The sequence below is a fragment of the Ipomoea triloba genome, chromosome 13 (genome assembly GCF_003576645.1).
Source record: "Ipomoea triloba cultivar NCNSP0323 chromosome 13, ASM357664v1".
NCBI lineage: Eukaryota > Viridiplantae > Streptophyta > Magnoliopsida > Solanales > Convolvulaceae > Ipomoea > Ipomoea triloba.
The window spans coordinates 31,030,433-31,047,189 of record NC_044928.1 but is presented as its reverse complement, the minus strand read 5'-3'; the positions used below and the strand labels follow the sequence as shown (position 1 = coordinate 31,047,189).

At 35.5% G+C, this 16,757-nt stretch overlaps 2 protein-coding genes and 1 long non-coding RNA gene across 5 annotated transcripts; all 3 read left to right on the top strand.

The window, feature by feature from the left end:
* The first annotated feature begins 474 nt into the window (after nucleotides 1-474).
* On the top strand, nucleotides 475-1,484 carry LOC116001616. The gene is made up of 2 exons (XR_004094260.1): nucleotides 475-751; nucleotides 828-1,484. It is a non-coding gene; the product is annotated as an uncharacterized LOC116001616 (long non-coding RNA).
* A 672-nt stretch (nucleotides 1,485-2,156) lies between these two features.
* LOC116001615 (zinc finger MYM-type protein 1-like) lies at nucleotides 2,157-3,736 on the top strand. The gene has a single exon (XM_031241504.1). It carries the CDS (start codon nucleotides 2,239-2,241, stop codon nucleotides 3,658-3,660), a length of 1,422 nt encoding a protein of 473 aa, XP_031097364.1. The 5' UTR covers nucleotides 2,157-2,238; the 3' UTR covers nucleotides 3,661-3,736.
* Nucleotides 3,737-4,671: 935 nt separating this feature from the next.
* LOC116001545 (protein PHYLLO, chloroplastic) lies at nucleotides 4,672-16,753 on the top strand. Of its 3 annotated transcripts, XM_031241425.1 has the most exons (28): nucleotides 4,672-5,027; nucleotides 5,194-5,385; nucleotides 5,813-6,030; nucleotides 6,593-6,710; nucleotides 6,903-7,019; nucleotides 7,458-7,559; nucleotides 8,014-8,070; nucleotides 8,251-8,322; nucleotides 8,531-8,641; nucleotides 8,710-8,904; nucleotides 9,082-9,180; nucleotides 9,663-10,229; nucleotides 10,787-11,011; nucleotides 11,280-11,576; nucleotides 12,133-12,200; nucleotides 12,346-12,504; nucleotides 12,638-12,763; nucleotides 12,839-12,970; nucleotides 13,049-13,166; nucleotides 13,485-13,640; nucleotides 13,732-13,968; nucleotides 14,117-14,284; nucleotides 14,424-14,567; nucleotides 14,658-15,119; nucleotides 15,237-15,536; nucleotides 15,743-15,900; nucleotides 15,976-16,083; nucleotides 16,283-16,753. In XM_031241425.1, exons 1-28 carry the CDS (start codon nucleotides 4,863-4,865, stop codon nucleotides 16,524-16,526), a joined length of 5,115 nt encoding a protein of 1,704 aa, XP_031097285.1. In that variant the 5' UTR covers nucleotides 4,672-4,862; the 3' UTR covers nucleotides 16,527-16,753. The 3 variants fall into 3 exon arrangements, with proteins under 3 accessions (XP_031097285.1, XP_031097286.1, XP_031097287.1); XM_031241426.1 differs by lacking the exon at nucleotides 4,672-5,027 and having other exon boundaries at nucleotides 5,276-5,368; XM_031241427.1 differs by lacking the exons at nucleotides 4,672-5,027; nucleotides 5,194-5,385 and having other exon boundaries at nucleotides 5,949-6,030; nucleotides 6,675-6,710.
* The last annotated feature ends 4 nt before the right edge of the window (nucleotides 16,754-16,757 follow it).

The following is a 16,757-nucleotide window of genomic DNA, read 5'->3' as shown; positions in this document are numbered from 1 at the left end:
TGAAAATCATTTTCCGGGTTTTCAATGTTTGGCAACAAGGAAAATTTAAAGTCAATGGAAAACAATGGGTTGGTCAATGAAAAATAGCTAACATTTTCAACAAAATGACTTCCCTTTTTTGGAAGAAGTCATTTTCCGTTTGCAGAGTGGAGCAACCAATCACCCCCAGTCGTCGTCGTCGCCACCATCACCCCCACCACACCCACCCCACCCCACCACGCCCACCACTACCACCAACCACCACCTCCATCGCCACCGCCCGCACCCCAACCACCACACAGGGCCGGATTTTGGGCTGTGCAAGCTGGGCTACAGCACAGGGCCCCCAAATTTTGGGGGCCCCTAGTCCAACCCTAGGCCCATTAGGTAGTGTATGTATCTATAGTTATTTTGGCCCAAAATTAAGTTTTATTGACTGTATTATACAACAAAAAAAAAAAATTTCTCCGCGTAATATTCACAATTACGCTTCGTCTTTAGTCCCGTGACTCCCGTCCCTGTATTGCGTTTGTTTCTTCGAGGCGAGACCCAGAGACGAGGAGTCGGTTGCGACGGAGTGTGGTTGGCGATCGGCGTTTGTTTCTTTGGGAGCGATCGGCGTGCCGCGTGCGTGAAGCGATTTAGGGACGCGGCTGCGACGGAGTGTGGGAGCGATTTAGGGACGCGGCTGCGAGGAAGGCCAGGAAGCCGTGCGTTTAGGGACGGTGACAGAGAGAGTCAGGTTGTTTCGAATTTCGAATTTCGAATTCAGGTTGTTTCAAATTTCGAATTTCGAATTCAGGTTGTTTCAAATTTCGAATTTCGAATTCAAGTTGTTTCGGATTTAGGGACGGCGACAGAGGAAGGGCAAGAGAGAGGACTCAGAGGAGGAGTCGCGGCCAGAGGCGATTTTCGAATTTCAGCCAGTTAGGTTGTTTCAATCTTTTTTAGTTTAAACCTCCAATTTTATATGTGTTATGTTTTTGCTGTCTGCCTGTGGCCTGTGCACTGTCTGCCTTGTCTTGCTTGTTGATTAATTGATTTTGCTTAATTGCTCAATATCTTGTGTGGTTTGTTGTTTACCTGTGCAGTGCCCGGTCATTTATTTGGTTTCTGGTTTCAAATTTATTTACATATTAATATTATGGCTCCTGGCATTAGAAAATATAAATCTGGTTATGAAAAACGTAAGAAACAAAAAAAAAATGAAGAGGTACAACGATTACAAAGAGGAGCATTAGATAAGTTTGTAATTAAATCACAAGTTTGTTCTGAAAATCCAAATGTTGATGTTGATGTGGATAATGTGGATAACAATATTAATGAAGTAGAGAATGGCAATTTGAATAATTCACCCAACAATGATAATGAAGTAGAGAATGACCATTTAAATAATTCACCCAACAATGATAATGAAGTAGAGAATGACAATGTGGATAACAATATTAATGAAGTAGAGATTGATATTTTTGATCCAAGAAATTGCGATGGACTTGATTCGAAAATGATTGATTTATTAGCATTAAATGGTCCTAAGAGAGATAATTTTATTGTAAAAGGTCCTAAAGATAAGTTTTCTAGGCGGTTTACTGCAAATTTGTATACAAGGGTCTTATCAAATGGAGAAAAATGTGATAGAGAATGGCTAGTGTATTCAAAAGAGCTTGATAGAGTTTTTTTGTTTTTGTTGCAAAATCTTTAAAAAGGGTATTGGTAAAGGTCAATTAACAAATGATGGTTTCAAAGATTGGGCTCACATTGGTGAAAGACTTGGAGAACATGAGACATGTATTGAGCATATTAAAAATATGACGACTTGGTATGATTTGCGTATAAGGTTTAATAAAAATCAAACAATTGACAAAGTCGCTCAAGAATTAATTGAGAAGGAGAAAGATCATTGGGAAAAAGTTTTGTTAAGGATTATTTCTTTTGTCAAGTTTCTTGCCAAACGTAATTTAGGCTTTCGTGGAACTAATGAGAAATTGCATCAAAATGGCAATGGAAACTTTCTAGGCTTAGTTGAGATGGTGAGCGAATTTGACCCTATTATCCAAGAACATGTTAGGCGTATTAAAAATGAAGAAATTTACTTTCACTATCTTGGTCATAGCATTCAAAATGAGTTAATATCTTTGCTTGCTTCCTCGATAAAATCTGAAATATTAAAAAAAATAAAGCAAGCAAAATACTTTTCTGTAATACTTGATTGTACTCCTGATGTTAGCCACACTGAACAAATGTCATTACTAATAAGATATGTGGATGTCTCTACACATGAAGTTAACATTGATGAGTCTTTTTTTAGGATTTTTGAATGTGAATGATTCAACTGGTCTAGGTCTTTTTAGTACTTTGCAAAATGAATTGTGCCTTCTTGATCTTAATATTTCTGATATACGTGGACAAAGCTATGATAATGGGTCAAATATGAAAGGTAAACATCAAGGTGTGCAAAAAAGACTTTTAGATGAAAATCCTAGGGCTTTTTATACTCCATGTGGTTGCCATAGTCTTAATTTAGTTCTATGTGATATGACAAATTCTTGTAATAAAGCCAAAGATTTTTTTGGGGTTATACAACGCATATATACAATTTTTGCAAAATCTACCAAGAGATGGGGTATTTTGAAAGATAATGTACATGGTTTAACTCTTAAGTCATTGTCTTCTACTCGTTGGGAGAGTCGTGTTGAGAGTGTTCAAGCAATAAGATTTCAAATGGTAGAAATACGAGAGGCTTTACTTCAAGTGGCAGATGTTGATGGTGATTCCTTAGTAAGAAGTGAAGCTAAATCTTTAGCAACAAATGAACTTGGTGATTTTGAATTTTTGGTTGCTATAGTTATATGGTTTCAAATATTGTATCATGTTAATTTTGTTAGTAAGTACTTGCAATCCAAAGACATGCTTATTGATGTTGCTATCCAAAAAATTGAGGAGTTGATTTCATTTTTTGAGAAGTATAGAGATAATGGTTATAATGATGCTTTGAATTCTGCCAAGGAAATTGCCATTAAAATGGACACAAACCCCGTTTTTCCTAAGAGACGTGAAATTCGTAAAAAAAAACATTTTGATGAAAATTCAGTTGAATCATTAGAAGTTTCATTAACAGCAGAAGAATCATTAAAAGTTAACTATTTTCTTTTCATTGTTGATCAAGCTATTGTTTCTCTAAGGAGTAGGTTTGAGCAATTTCAAAAGTATGAACAAACATTTGGTTTCTTGTTTGATTCTGATAGGTTAAGTTCTTTAGATGATATGAGCTTGAAGTCTTCTTGTAGTCGTCTTGAAACTGCTCTTACGCATAATGGACATTCAGATATTAATGGAGATGAGTTGTATGTGGAGTTAAAACTAAGAAGAGAGTTATATGTTAATGAAAAAAAAGGACCCATTGAAATATTGAAAGATTTGAAATTGTTTGATTGTTATCCTAATGCGGTTATTGCATATAGAATTTTACTGACTATTCCTGTTACTGTTGCATCTGCAGAAAGAAGTTTTTCCAAGTTGAAATTGTTGAAGTCATACTTACGCTCTACAATGTTACAAGAACGACTTAATGGATTAGCTATGATTTCTATTGAAAATGCCCTTTTGGATAAAGTAGATTATGAAGAGTTGATCGATGAATTTGCATCAAAGAATGCTAGAAGAACAGCTCTTTTTAAATAAAAGATTTGTAGTTTACATTATGTTTACAATTTTGTTCATAATAAATAAAGTTTGAATTTGTTTAAGCTTTTTTGCATTTTTCTCTATCTAATTTTTCTTCGGTTCGCAGTTTATTTATATTTGGTAGGGCCCCATTTATTTACTAGCACAGGGCCACGCAAATCAAAAAACCGACCCTGCCACCACAACCAACCCACACACCACCACCACCCTTACCCCACCACCCACTACCATTGTATATGTTAAATATTTAAAATTAAAAATAATTATGCTCATTTTTCAGAAAATGAACCAAATACACCAAGACAGTTTTCTGGAACGCAACCAAACACTAGAAAGAAAAATATTTTATGGAAAATAACTCATTTTTTAGAAAATATTTTTCAAAAGCCATTTTTCTACTTTCCAAACACACCCCTAATGCTACTACGAAATCAATAAGACTTGAACATGAGATCTTATCTTTCTTTTTTTTTTTTGATCAATCATGAGATCTCATCTTAGATACACAAAGAAAATGTAATGACTAACAGGCTCAATATGGACCTCTCCGAAGTCCAATTCAAATGACGATGAGCCCAACACAACCAATCACCAAAGCCCAATAAATTAGCCCAAATAAAGGCCTACCCGAGTTTATGTAATGACCGGGGTCCACCTTGCAACGTGGACCCGAGTTTATGTTCACAATTTTAAAATTTTATGTTCACAATTTTATAATTCTATATTCACAATTTTAGATCTCAATATACAAAATTATATTACTCAAAATTCACAATTTTGAACTTTGTATTCACAATTTTGTTATATAGATTAAAAAATTGTGTTATACGGTTAAACATAGAGTTTTGATACTGTTGAACATAGAATTATGAAATTATGAACATAAAGCTACGAAGTTGTGAATATAGAGCTATAAAATTGTAAACATGAAATTATAAAATTGTGAACATGAAATTATAAAATTGTAAACATGGAGGTATAAAACTGTTAACAAATTATGAAACTTTGAATACGTAATTATGAAATTGTGAAACCGAATCCACCCGATTCCATGGCATAACAACTGCCAATTTTCAAATCCATTTAAAACTACCTTCCAAATTCGTTACTGAATCGGCTAAGATTACACCATATCCTCTACTCTCATCTTCTTCATCTTCCCAAATCCCAACCCACCTACCCCCTCAAATCTACCTGCAATGAACTCAATCACCTTGCAAGGCGTTCATATCTTCCAGATTTCTCCGTATGTTCAATTTAGCCGCAGAAGCCCCGCGGTTTTCAAATTCAACCTCAGCCATTTCCCCCAACCTTCTCCGCGACGCTTCAGTATCCTCTGCTCCATGAAGTACCCCAATTTCGAGGTTCTGCAATCTGCATTTCGTTGCTTGGAGCTCAAAATGTGTTAGAAACGTTGTGGTGTTATGGCTTGCTTGAATTTTGTTTTGTTTTGTTTTTTTTTTTTGTTTTTTGTTTTTTTTTTTTTGTTTTTTTTTGTTTTTTGTTTTTTTTTTTTGGGTTTATGTGCAGGTGGTTCGGTGCTCGATTCGGGAAGGTAGAGTCTTGGAGCTTGAGGATGCAGCATTGATAGTGTCGACTTGTATTACTCGGACGTTGCCTCCGGCATTGACGCTGGAGCAAGGGTTGGAGAAGATTGAAGAAGCTGTTGAGGAGTTGAGGGCGAACCCTCCTGCTTGTGCTTTTGGTATGCTAAGATTTCAGGTTGTGAGGATCATCTGCTCAGTTTTAAATTTTAAACTCATTTGTTTGGTCCCAATGAATTCTGTCAACTTTGATTAAAAAAAAAACTAGATTTCTTTTGGAACTCATGAAGTGAGACTTTTTGTGTAGTTAGGCATGGGAATTCTGTATTTGAGGAAACATTGGCAGAAACAGAAAAAGGGCACTGTTATTTTGATGAATGTTATATGTTTTCATGTAATGCTTGTATGGACTTGGGAATTCTGTATTTGAGTAGGGAGAGACATGGCAGTGTTTATTCACTAAAACTCTAGATTTTGAATCTATATATATATATATATATATATAGCTCTTGAAAATTATTTAGACTAGACTTTTTCATTGGTGTTTGTTTCCCAAAAATTCATCATGGAATTCTTGGTTGACACTGCTCCTGTCACACTCATAGGTTGCAGTTCCACCTAGTCCAAAGTCTTTGAACTGGTTCTGCTGTCAGCCAGAGTCAGCAGCAGTGTTTCCAATAATCTTTCTTTCCAAGGAGAGGGATCATCCAACCTACAAATCGCTTGCTTTGGGTAGAACTCATGGAGTCTTTGGAATTGGTTCTGCAATCAACTTCAAGGGCCCTTCTTCAACCACTGCTGGAGAATTGAGTGAAAGTGGAAGGTAGTTTTGTCTCTTATTGTTACTTCACTACTTTGTTTGCATATGATATCTCAAATCATGATTGAAAAAACCCTTAGTTCACTTAGTCAACTGGAAAATGATTTAATTTAATTTATTTTTATTTTTTATGAGTAAAGAAAGTGTAAAAAGTTTTTTAAATATCAAAGAAAGATATATTGAGTCAGTGAACATTGCAAAAATAAATGTTCTTTTATGATAACATTTGAAATGATTCCAATGACAAAGAATAAAGGAACCTTAATGTTTTGGAATTAGGGTTAAACAAAATGGATTTTTTAAGAATTTTGTAAAAGTATTTGGTGAAATTGTCCATTTATTCTTATAGTTCTAATGGTAGATTTATGACTTGATTCTGAAAGAAGATTAATGACACTTTTCTCTTTAAATAAGGTGAACCATTGATAGTTATGCCCATATGTTTCCGTTTTTCTAAATATTTAGGGGCTTATTGCTTTTTGGGTATTAATCCTGTTAAAGTGTCACGTTCTGTGAAGAATGAAGGTGGTTCTACATTAATTTTGATAAATTGGTACTTCTGCAGATATGTTTCCATTGATCCAAAACTTATAGTGGCTTATGGATTTTTCGGTATTGATTCTGATAAACTGTTGTCTTTCATGAAGCATGAGGCTGGCTCAGATTACTTTTTTGTTCCCCAGGTAATTTTAGTTTTCTTCCTTTTTATTGGTATATTACTTTTTTCACAATTTATTCTTTGTTTTTGTTGATAATTTTCAATAATATTTGAATCTAACACATGAATATATTTCACAAGTAGCCCATTCTTTTTCTTATATATGAGCTACTCCTAACATATGCCCACATGTAAATTGAGAATTTTATTTTTGTAGATTACATTAGATGAGGTTGGAGGTACTTCAATATTGGCTGTGCAACTGGCATGGAATGATTCATCTATGTGCAACTTTGAAGAGGCTCTTCAAACATATGATGCCTCTCTTCTCCAGGTATTCTTTTGATCCTATCTTTATGTGCTGTATTTATTGATTACAGGTTTTTTATGACTTAAATTTTTAAATTTGAATATCTGATTGCATCATCTGTCCTTATCGCCATTCTTTTTTGAAATTTTTATCGCACTCCCCCTTTTGTCTAAATGAATTTGGAAGCATGATACATCTGTATATAGTTCAATTTTCAACCGAATTGTTGTCTATATATGTTACCTTTTAAAACAACTTGTTCTAACTTGACTCTTGCTCTTCTGTACATCCTTTTTGAACCTAACATTTACAAAACGGTCTAGTTTATCTCCTTTTAATTTCTTATTATATTTTGAAAAACTTTGATATGATTCATCCTATCTGTTTGCTCAACGTTGATGTTTCTTTTTGATGTCTAAAATTTTTAATCTATTGTTTCTCTTTTTATATTTAATTTTTCAGGCCAAACATAGCTGTTGCACCAAATCAGGAGGATGCAGCAGCAAACACATCAGCAGTACTCTTGGGAAATTTAACACACTAGAGGATGAAAATATCCAAATGGTAATACAGTTTAGTTTTGAAATCTGACCACTGAAATTATAATCCACATCTGCAACTTCCTGCATTACTTACACTGTTTTTGTTATTCTATGGTCTTTAGCTCCCAGCCCATCCAAAAGAAAAGGAGCTTCCAAAACTGGTTTATGGAGTTTAAAACATTTTTCTTTAATTTTTTGTTTTGTTTTTTGTTTTTTGTTTTGTTTTGTTTTGTTTTGTTTTTTTTTTTTGGGTTTCTGACTGTTATTGCTTGCCTAGGTTTGGTTTTTTTCTTTTGCTTTTTTTTTTCCCCTTTAAATCTATAATTTAATTCTCATTTATGTTCTGATAATTGTGAAAGCTGATAGGTCAATTATTCAAATATTCCAAGGTTATTATAAGTGTTCCCTAAGAAAAAAAAAATAAAAATTATGCAGCTGTTCCTTCAAATTCATACCAATGCAAATTTCTTTTGTAGGTATGCACTCCACTCCAGCTGGTTAGAAATTATCTTGGACCAAGCAATGTGGAACTGGTATTCCCTTTATCCTGGTAATTATTGTTCCTCTAACTTTTTGAAGTCTTTCTGTGCTAGAAGCTGTCTATTTCTACTCTTTTCTGCACATACAAAATGGTCTTGCTACATTTTCATATTCTCGATGCAGATTGAACTAAATGGTTTCTGGTATCTATTTAATGCACCTGTTTCATGCAGAAAGAGGTTACCTGCTGTTCCAGTCAGTTCTTCGTGAGGCTTTCACCCTCTTTGGCTATTGCAAATAACATGGTATGCAAGGTTTGAAGTTTTGATTATATTCCCTTCCAGTTATCCTTATGATGCCCCTAGACTCCCTCCTATTATCAATCAAAAGCAAGGGAATATAATCATTCGTTTTTCCTGCATCCCCAATACAGTGAAAAAAAAACCCCATTTTTTCTTCAGTTACCATAGACAAATTTTACTGAAGCCATTTGGTATTATGACTCTTTTACAGTGTCACTGCAATCATCTAAATGAAGTTGAGTACATAAAGCAAAAATGGGCCAACATTAATTTCTTGTGGGCATCTCTTATAATTGAGGAATGCAACCGACTTGGTTTAACGGTGAGGCTTCCTTCAATAACCGGATTTACTTTATTGGGTTACAAACATCTAATTAATTCTACATCTAGTATTTTTGTATAGCTCCAGGCTCAAGGTCATCGCCCCTAGCAATTGCCGCTTCTACTCATCCAACTACAACTTGTATTGCATGCATAGATGAACGTTCACTTTCATTTCATGCTGTTGGTTATGCCAAAGGTTCTCAGAGACCAGCAGTTGTCATAACATCATCAGGCACGGCAGTTTCAAATCTCCATCCTGCTGTGAGTTTAATTATGTAGTACTGTATTACATTTATTTTATCTTGAACTTTTTCAAATTTTAAAATGTTTTGTAGTTCTCTGTTTAAGGAAAAAAAAAAGAATCAAATTGATTTGCTAGATATATTATAGCTTATGTAAATTGTGGTTTGACTTCCATTGTTCTATGGTAATTTGCAGATTGTTGAGGCAAGTCAAGAATTTGTCCCACTTCTCGTACTTACAGCGGATCGTCCTCCAGAGTTGCAAGATGTTGGAGCAAATCAAGCCATCAATCAGGTTTTTTTCCCCTAATAATTTGAAGTATAATAGCCACTGCTCTATTAACAGTTATGGATTGAATTGCAAAAAAGGAAATCAGACACTCAGTTCAGTGTAAAATATGTCATGTATAAAGCTCTACATGAAATTCATTTCTGTTAAAAACAGCTACTAAGGTGACTACAGAAACCTCTAATGAATGAGATCTGCTCCTTACCCTGGTTGGTAGTTTTTGTAATTTTTACATTGCTGAATTTTTGCTGGACTTTAAACCATTATTTAACTTTGAATATGAAAACTTGAAAAGGTTATGAAAGTTGGAAAATTATTGATTTCAGCTTTAGTTGTTCTTCAATATAAAATTTCATGTAATAAATATTCATATTTTCAAATGTTTCTGTTGATTTGTAAATATTTATTACATTCAAAAATTGCTCCTTAATATTTATGTTTTCTGTTAGTATTTTTCCTGTTGAGTATCTTTCATTTTTGTATATCAGGTCAACCACTTCGGTCCATATGTAAGGCATTTTTTCAATTTACCTACACCAACTGATGATATTTCTGCAAGGATGTTGCTTACCACAGTTGACTATGCTGTTAATATTGCAACCTCTTCACCATGTGGTCCAGTCCATATCAACTGCCCATTTCGTGAACCACTAGATAATAGTCCAAAAACATGGAAACCTTGGTGTTTAAGTGGGTTAAATGTTTGGATGTCAACCGCTAAACCTTTTACTCGCTACTTTCAAGTCGAACATCCATTTGAATGCAGCTATGCTGACAGAGACATGGCTGAGGTTTTGCAAGTGATACAAATGGCAAATAAAGGCCTTTTATTGCTTGGAGCTATTCATGGAGACGATGATGTATGGGCAGCGCTTCTCCTTGCCAAACACCTTTCATGGCCAGTTGTAGTTGACATCTTGTCAGGTCTACGGTTGCGGAAATACATTGATCATTTTCCTGGAATTGAAAATAAAGTCTTGTTCATTGATCATCTAGACCATTTACTCCTCTCAGATTCAGTCAAGGACTGGATGCAAGCTGATGTGATAATTCAGGTGATATGATGCTTGATGGCATCTTTATTTCCTATCTATGATATGAAGAAACGTCTAGTTTTAGATTAACTGATACTCCTTAGGAAAGAGATTATATGAACTCCTTGACCTTTCTGGTGAAGAAGCCTTTTAGTTGAGTTCTTAAAGAACCTATTTCTTTTAGAGGTCTTATGATATGTTTTTCTTAAAGAAGTCAGACGCCTAGCCATCCTTTGCAATATGCTTCTGATCACATTTTTAATCATTATTACTCGTTATCTTCTTTAGTACTTTAAATATTAGCTTCTCTATACCCTACATGAGCCGGAAGCCTTGTGCATTCCAACCCTTTTTCTCTTATATATACAATAATTATAACAAAACTTGATTCTTTTTAGAATCTTTGCTTGTAGGGAAGGTTAAAAGATGGAGAATTTAGAAAATTTCACTCCTGTTGTTCATCTTAGATTTTCAATTAAGTTGACATCACATAAATAAATCTTTTCACAACTATGCTAATGTTTATGTTCTGCGAAAACTGCTCAACTAGGCAATTTATTTATTTATTGTTGTAACAGATTGGAAGTCGTATTACAAGCAAACGTATCTCACAAATGTTAGAGAGTTGCTTCCCATGCTCATATATAATGGTTGACAAACACCCAAGTCGTCATGATCCTCTGCATATTGTAACACATAGGATACAGACTACTATCACTCGTTTCGCAAACTGTTTACTTAAAGCTTGTGTACCACATACTGGCAATCAATGGAGAGGCTTTCTGCAAGTATTGAATACGACGGTATGCAATTCCAAGAACTTGGTTAAGGAACTTTCAAGACATCCCCCCCCACACACACACACAAAAAGGTTGTCTAGATTTATGTCGTTGTCTGGGCAGAAAGGTGAATTTATTTTGAATACTAACCCTGATTTCAGGGGTTAATGGAGCCAATTTTCCATGAAGCAAACAGTCAAGTGTATTATAGAATTGGATTTAAATGATACTACTTCTAATCCAATTGTTCTGTCTTCAATTATTTTGCTAATCTTCTCGCTCATTGCGATAGGCTGCCTGGGAGATATCCTTGTTAATCAATTCTGAGAACTCCCTCACTGAACCTTATGTTGCACACATCCTTCTGGAAGCTATTTGCTCTGAATCTGCTATCTTCTTTGGAAACAGCATGCCAATCCGTGATGCAGACATGTATGGATGGAACGGGCCAGAATGTGACCATAATTTGGCCATCAAGATGGGGTCAGGGTCTTGTCACTATATACAAGTTGGTGCTAATAGAGGTGCTAGTGGTATTGATGGTTTGCTAAGCACTGCTATTGGTTATGCTGTTGGCTGCAACAAAAGAGTGAGCACAACATGATCTCTTTTCTCATTAGATGAGAAATTTGGAGGGTTGTCATGTTAGTTATTGTCCCGTTCAACCCTAGTTTATACCCATAGTTATTCTGCTTTAGCAAATGCTATAGATTTAATAACAGGTATAGTTTATGCTTTCTTTCAATCAATCATAAGAAGCCTCACCAAGTTAGCACCTTCTATCCTCTTCTACTTTCCAAGTTGCTTGCAAAACCAAGTTAGTACCTTTTATCCTCTTCTACTTTCCAAGTTGCTTGCAAAAGTACATTAATGTGAATATGCAGCTTGGCACTTTTTCATGCCAAATATCCTTATTTCGTTTCATTGCTTAAGGGATCTTGGCAAACTATACTTGCCCTTTTGTTCATTTGCCAATTTCCACTACTTACTTAACTGAACAATATCTTTTTACATCAAGAACCTGAGATATATTTTTTCAGTTCTCTCCCATTCTCCTTTTAGCTTTCTCACTTGAAAAGTTATCTTGCTGCTTTCAGTATTTGCACCTATGAAGTAATAGAGAACACTTCTGTGCTTCTTTGCAGCTACTTTCTGTAATTGGAGATGTTTCTTTTCTGCATGACACAAATGGATTGTCCTTGTTGAGACAAAAGTAAGTTCGTAATCGTTTTATTTCTTACATCTTACAAGATGTAATAAGATGATATATTAAGTTGCACTATCTTTTCATTTCAATTGTTAGAAAGTGGTATACAGAATTTTATTTCAAAATGTAATTAGATTTGTGGTATTTAAAGGATTCCAAGGAAGCCAATGGCAATAGTTGTCATAAACAACCGCGGTGGAGCAATCTTCAGTCTTCTCCCTGTGGCAAACAATACCGCAAGAAACATTTTAGACCAGTACTTTTACACAACTCATGATGTTTCAGTTCGGAATCTATGCATGGCACATGGGTAAGAGCATTGTGTTGTTGGTGCACATTATATATGAGTAGAATAGAGTTGATCTTTTTTACTACTCTGTAGTTATTTTAATTGCATTTGCTTGGTTGTTACCTATTTGGTTAAAAATGTTTTTGAAATGCAGTGTGAAACATGTACAAGTAGGGTCAAAGATGGATTTAAGAGATGCTTTATTCGCTTCTAAAACACAAAATGAAGATTGCGTCATTGAAATTAATAGCTCCATTGATGGCAATGCATCCTTTCATAGGTATGACTGAAGAAATTATATACTCAGCCAAAGCTATGTTGCATTTCTCTGATGATACATTTCCTCCTGTTTTAGTACTTTGAGAAAATTTACACGCCAAGCAGTGGATCATGCTTTGAGTAGCCTTTCAAGGATTTCAGTTTCAGGTTTTTTGGTTGATGGCTTCATGCTCTACAAAGTTGGTAAAATGGAATATTCCCTTTATAGGTGAGGTTTAAAAATATTCAACTTATTACCTATGGTCAGAATCCAAAATATTAAATTTCCAAATCTGTTTTGTGGTAGAGTTCAGCTGTGCTCTCCTCCTACTTCAGCTTCAGCCAGTAACAAATCTTCTGCTTTCTTCCGAGAAGGCTTTATAATAAGTTTGTCTCTTGCAGATGGTGGCACTGGTTTTGGGGAGGTAAGCTTACTATTAACTTCACTTCTTTTCTTTGTTAGGGGTGGGGGCATTTGTTTACATCATGAATCAGCTATAATAACGTGAACACATGACATAACACTGAAGATTTCTTCAGCGAAAGTAAACTAGGAAAATAATTTGGTTCTTGCATTAGTAATCATTTTTGAGGAAATATGATTATGTCAATGATGTTCCTCTCTCTCATCTTTATTTGAAATTGGTATTGCAATTGTCCAACCTTTATATCAAGCTTCTTTAGAATCAAGAAAGTCAAGAAAACATCTATTTTCTTGATTCTCATTTGGCGCTACTAAACAGGTAGCACCTCTAGAGATTCACAAGGAAAACCTGTTTGATGTTGAAGAGCAACTCCAATTCCTCACTCATTCTATTGAAGGAGTTACAATTCAACAGTTTCTTCCTTTGCTGAAAGGTTCATTCTCTTCATGGTTGTGGCATACTTTAGGAATTCCGGTATGTAAATGCATCCTTATTCTTCACCTAATGAGGTCAAGTGCAATCACTTGCAATACCTTCTGATATCCACTTCTCAATTCGTTTCTAGCCAAGTTCAATCTTTCCAAGTGTCCGGTGTGGTCTGGAAATGGCTGTTCTCAATGCTATTGCAGCTAGTGAAGGTTCTAGTTTATTGAATATACTTCACCCACAAACAGTAGAGTTATCTGGGAGGCCATTAGATGTCAAAATTTGTGCACTTCTTGATTGTATTGGGAGTCCAAAAGAGATTGCTTGTATGGCAGCTGATCTTGTAAAAGAGGGTTTTACAGCTCTAAAGCTTAAGGTAAGAATTTTTTACAAAGAAAGGTGATTGGGATTAATATTTAACAGAAATGAGTGGAGCTCTACTTGATCTTATTGATTTATTCAGCTTAGAACTGTTGCTCATATTTATTTAAATATGGAGTATTACATTTTTTTTTGGCATATAGGTTGCACGCCATCATGATCCCAATCAAGATGCTTCAGTTGTACAGGAGATACGAAAGAAAATAGGTGGAGAAATTGAACTTCGTGCTGATGCAAACCGGAATTGGTCCTATGAGGAAGCCATTCAATTTGCTCATTCTGTAAAAGATTATTGTCTGCAGTATATTGAGGTATTGTTCTAAGGATATGTCCAAACTTTCAGTTCAGTAAACCTATTGAAGATGCCAAACTATAGAATTAAATACCCAATTCGTGGTGACATTATCTGTATGTTAATTATGAAATTTATTTTAATTTGTTTTATTCCAGGAACCTGTTAATAGTGAAGAAGATATAATCAGGTTTTATGAAGCAACTGGCTTACCTGTGGCTCTGGATGAAACCATCAACAATTATAGAGAAAATCACTTTGAAATGCTTTCAAAGTACACACATCCTGGGATAGTTGCATTTGTAAGTGGGTTGAATTCAAGTATCCCTTGCTATAAAATCAGACTGATCTTTTAAAAATGTAAATCAATTTTTTCATAACCATGCTGTCAGGTTATCAAGCCAAGTGTCATTGGTGGCTTTGAAAATGCAGCACTGGTTGCCCGATGGGCTCAGCAGCTGGGGAAGAATGCTGTTATCAGTGCCACATATGAAACTTCCCTGGGTTTATCAGCTTATGTTCAGTTCTCCCGTTTTATTGACCTGCAAAACCTAGATATACTTCGAATCACTAGTAAGGAAGAAAATCCGTCAATTGCCCATGGTCTTGGAACTTACAAATGGTTCAAGGAAGATGTGAGCACACTGCCATTAGTAACTCGTTGTAATCCATCCTATGCGTTTATGGAGGCATCTGTTGCTGATGCTGATCGACTCCTCAAGGAATTTCAATTCAATCAGAAAGCAATTGTTCGCAGTTCTACTAATGCAGAAGTTTCTACGTATCAGTTGAAAACTGACCTTGACAGTGTTTCCATCTCCATTAATGTCCATGAGATTGGAGAAAGTGCAAATGTAGGTAACTTGAAGTTATCGTCACATTTGCTTGATAAGATTGTAGCCTATTTGTACAAGCATGAAGGATGAATACAGCTATTATACTTATACCTCTTAATTTTTGGATTCATGCAGAATAATGTTATTGTCTTTCTGCACGGTTTCCTTGGAACCGGTGAAGATTGGATTCCAATCATGAAAGCCATGTCAGGCTCTGCCAGATGCATTTCAATTGACCTCCCTGGCCATGGCAGATCAAAGCTGCAAGATCGGGCTGGTAATGATGTTATGGATGAATCAACTTTTTCAATCGAAGCCATTGCCACTATCTTGTGCAATTTGCTTGGCAAATTACATTTCAAGAAAGTAATCCTTGTTGGATACTCCATGGGAGCCAGGATAGCATTATACATGGCACTAAGGTGCAATGCCACGGTATACATGATTCACTCCTGATTTAGTTTTATTCTTTACAAGTTTCATGGAAAATTCTAAGGTGCAGTTCGTACCTGGTACAATCATGTATATCTACCGGGCATGATTAGAAACCATTGCTAATAATACCTGGTATGGTATCGGATATGATCAGCACCATAGAAGTTCCCTCGGTTTCATATCTGATTCCAGCGTGTTTTATAAAGGTTGAAGGAGCTGTCATAATCTCTGGAAGTCCTGGACTAACAAATCCAGTAGAACGAAAAATGCGCAGAGCCAAGGATGACTTTACTGCATCATTCCTGGTTTCTTCAGGCCTGGAATCATTTATAGACACTTGGTATGCTGGGGACCTCTGGAACAGGTACACTATTAGTTTATGGTGCTTAAACACTCATGCTATTGTTTGACTACTTCATAATGTAATTGCATTCTGCAGTTTAAGATGTCATCCACACTTCAAGAACATAGTTTCCATCCGCTTGCAACACGATAATCTGGGAACTCTCGCGAGAGTTCTGTCTGACTTGAGCATTGGCAGGCAGCCGTAAGTTCCTCTCATTATAGTGATAATGCTTAGAAAATACTACATGCATTCCCGCTTTTTATTCTATTTTTTACTTTTCTGAAGTGCGGGTTTTGATTGCTCCAAACCAAAAAGTGGGTACAGTTTACCTTTTCTTCCTCCAATAAAATCATTACATCTGACACGAGTTTTACTTTTACTCTAACCTTCGTGATTACAGACCATTATGGGAAGACCTGAAACACTGCAAACTACAGCTTCTACTCATAGTTGGAGAAAGAGATGCCAAATTCAAGACCATTGCTCAGAAGATGCACGACGAAATCAACCAAAATGCAACTGTAGATTGTCCAGAAATGATTGAAATCCCTTGCTGTGGGCATGCAGCACATCTTGAGAATCCGCTTCGGGTCATCAGTGCAATAAGCCAGTTCATGAGGAAGGTGAAGAACATAGTTGATTAAAGCCAGAGATTACAAGTTCTGGTAACTCGAATCCTTTCAACACATGACAATTATATCATAAGAGTTATTATTGCAGTGTAAACTTATTTAAGCTTTCGTGTTCACCTTGTTCATTTCATTGCGAAATGAATGTCTAGCACAATACACATGAATATTTAGTTGTGAACTGAAGATGGTATGACACTATGAATTGATATTTGAAACTTACCTATTTGAATTCTTCTCCATCCC

Coding starts and splice junctions, on each gene's coding strand:
- LOC116001615 (XM_031241504.1), top strand. CDS start 2,239: ATGTGGATGTCTCTACACATGAAGTTAACATTGATGAGTCTTTTTTTA.
- LOC116001545 (XM_031241425.1), top strand. CDS start 4,863: ATGAACTCAATCACCTTGCAAGGCGTTCATATCTTCCAGATTTCTCCG. Junction 13,167..13,484: donor GTGGCACTGGTTTTGGGGAG/GTAAGCTTACTA, acceptor GCTACTAAACAG/GTAGCACCTCTAGAGATTCA. Junction 13,641..13,731: donor GGCATACTTTAGGAATTCCG/GTATGTAAATGC, acceptor ATTCGTTTCTAG/CCAAGTTCAATCTTTCCAAG.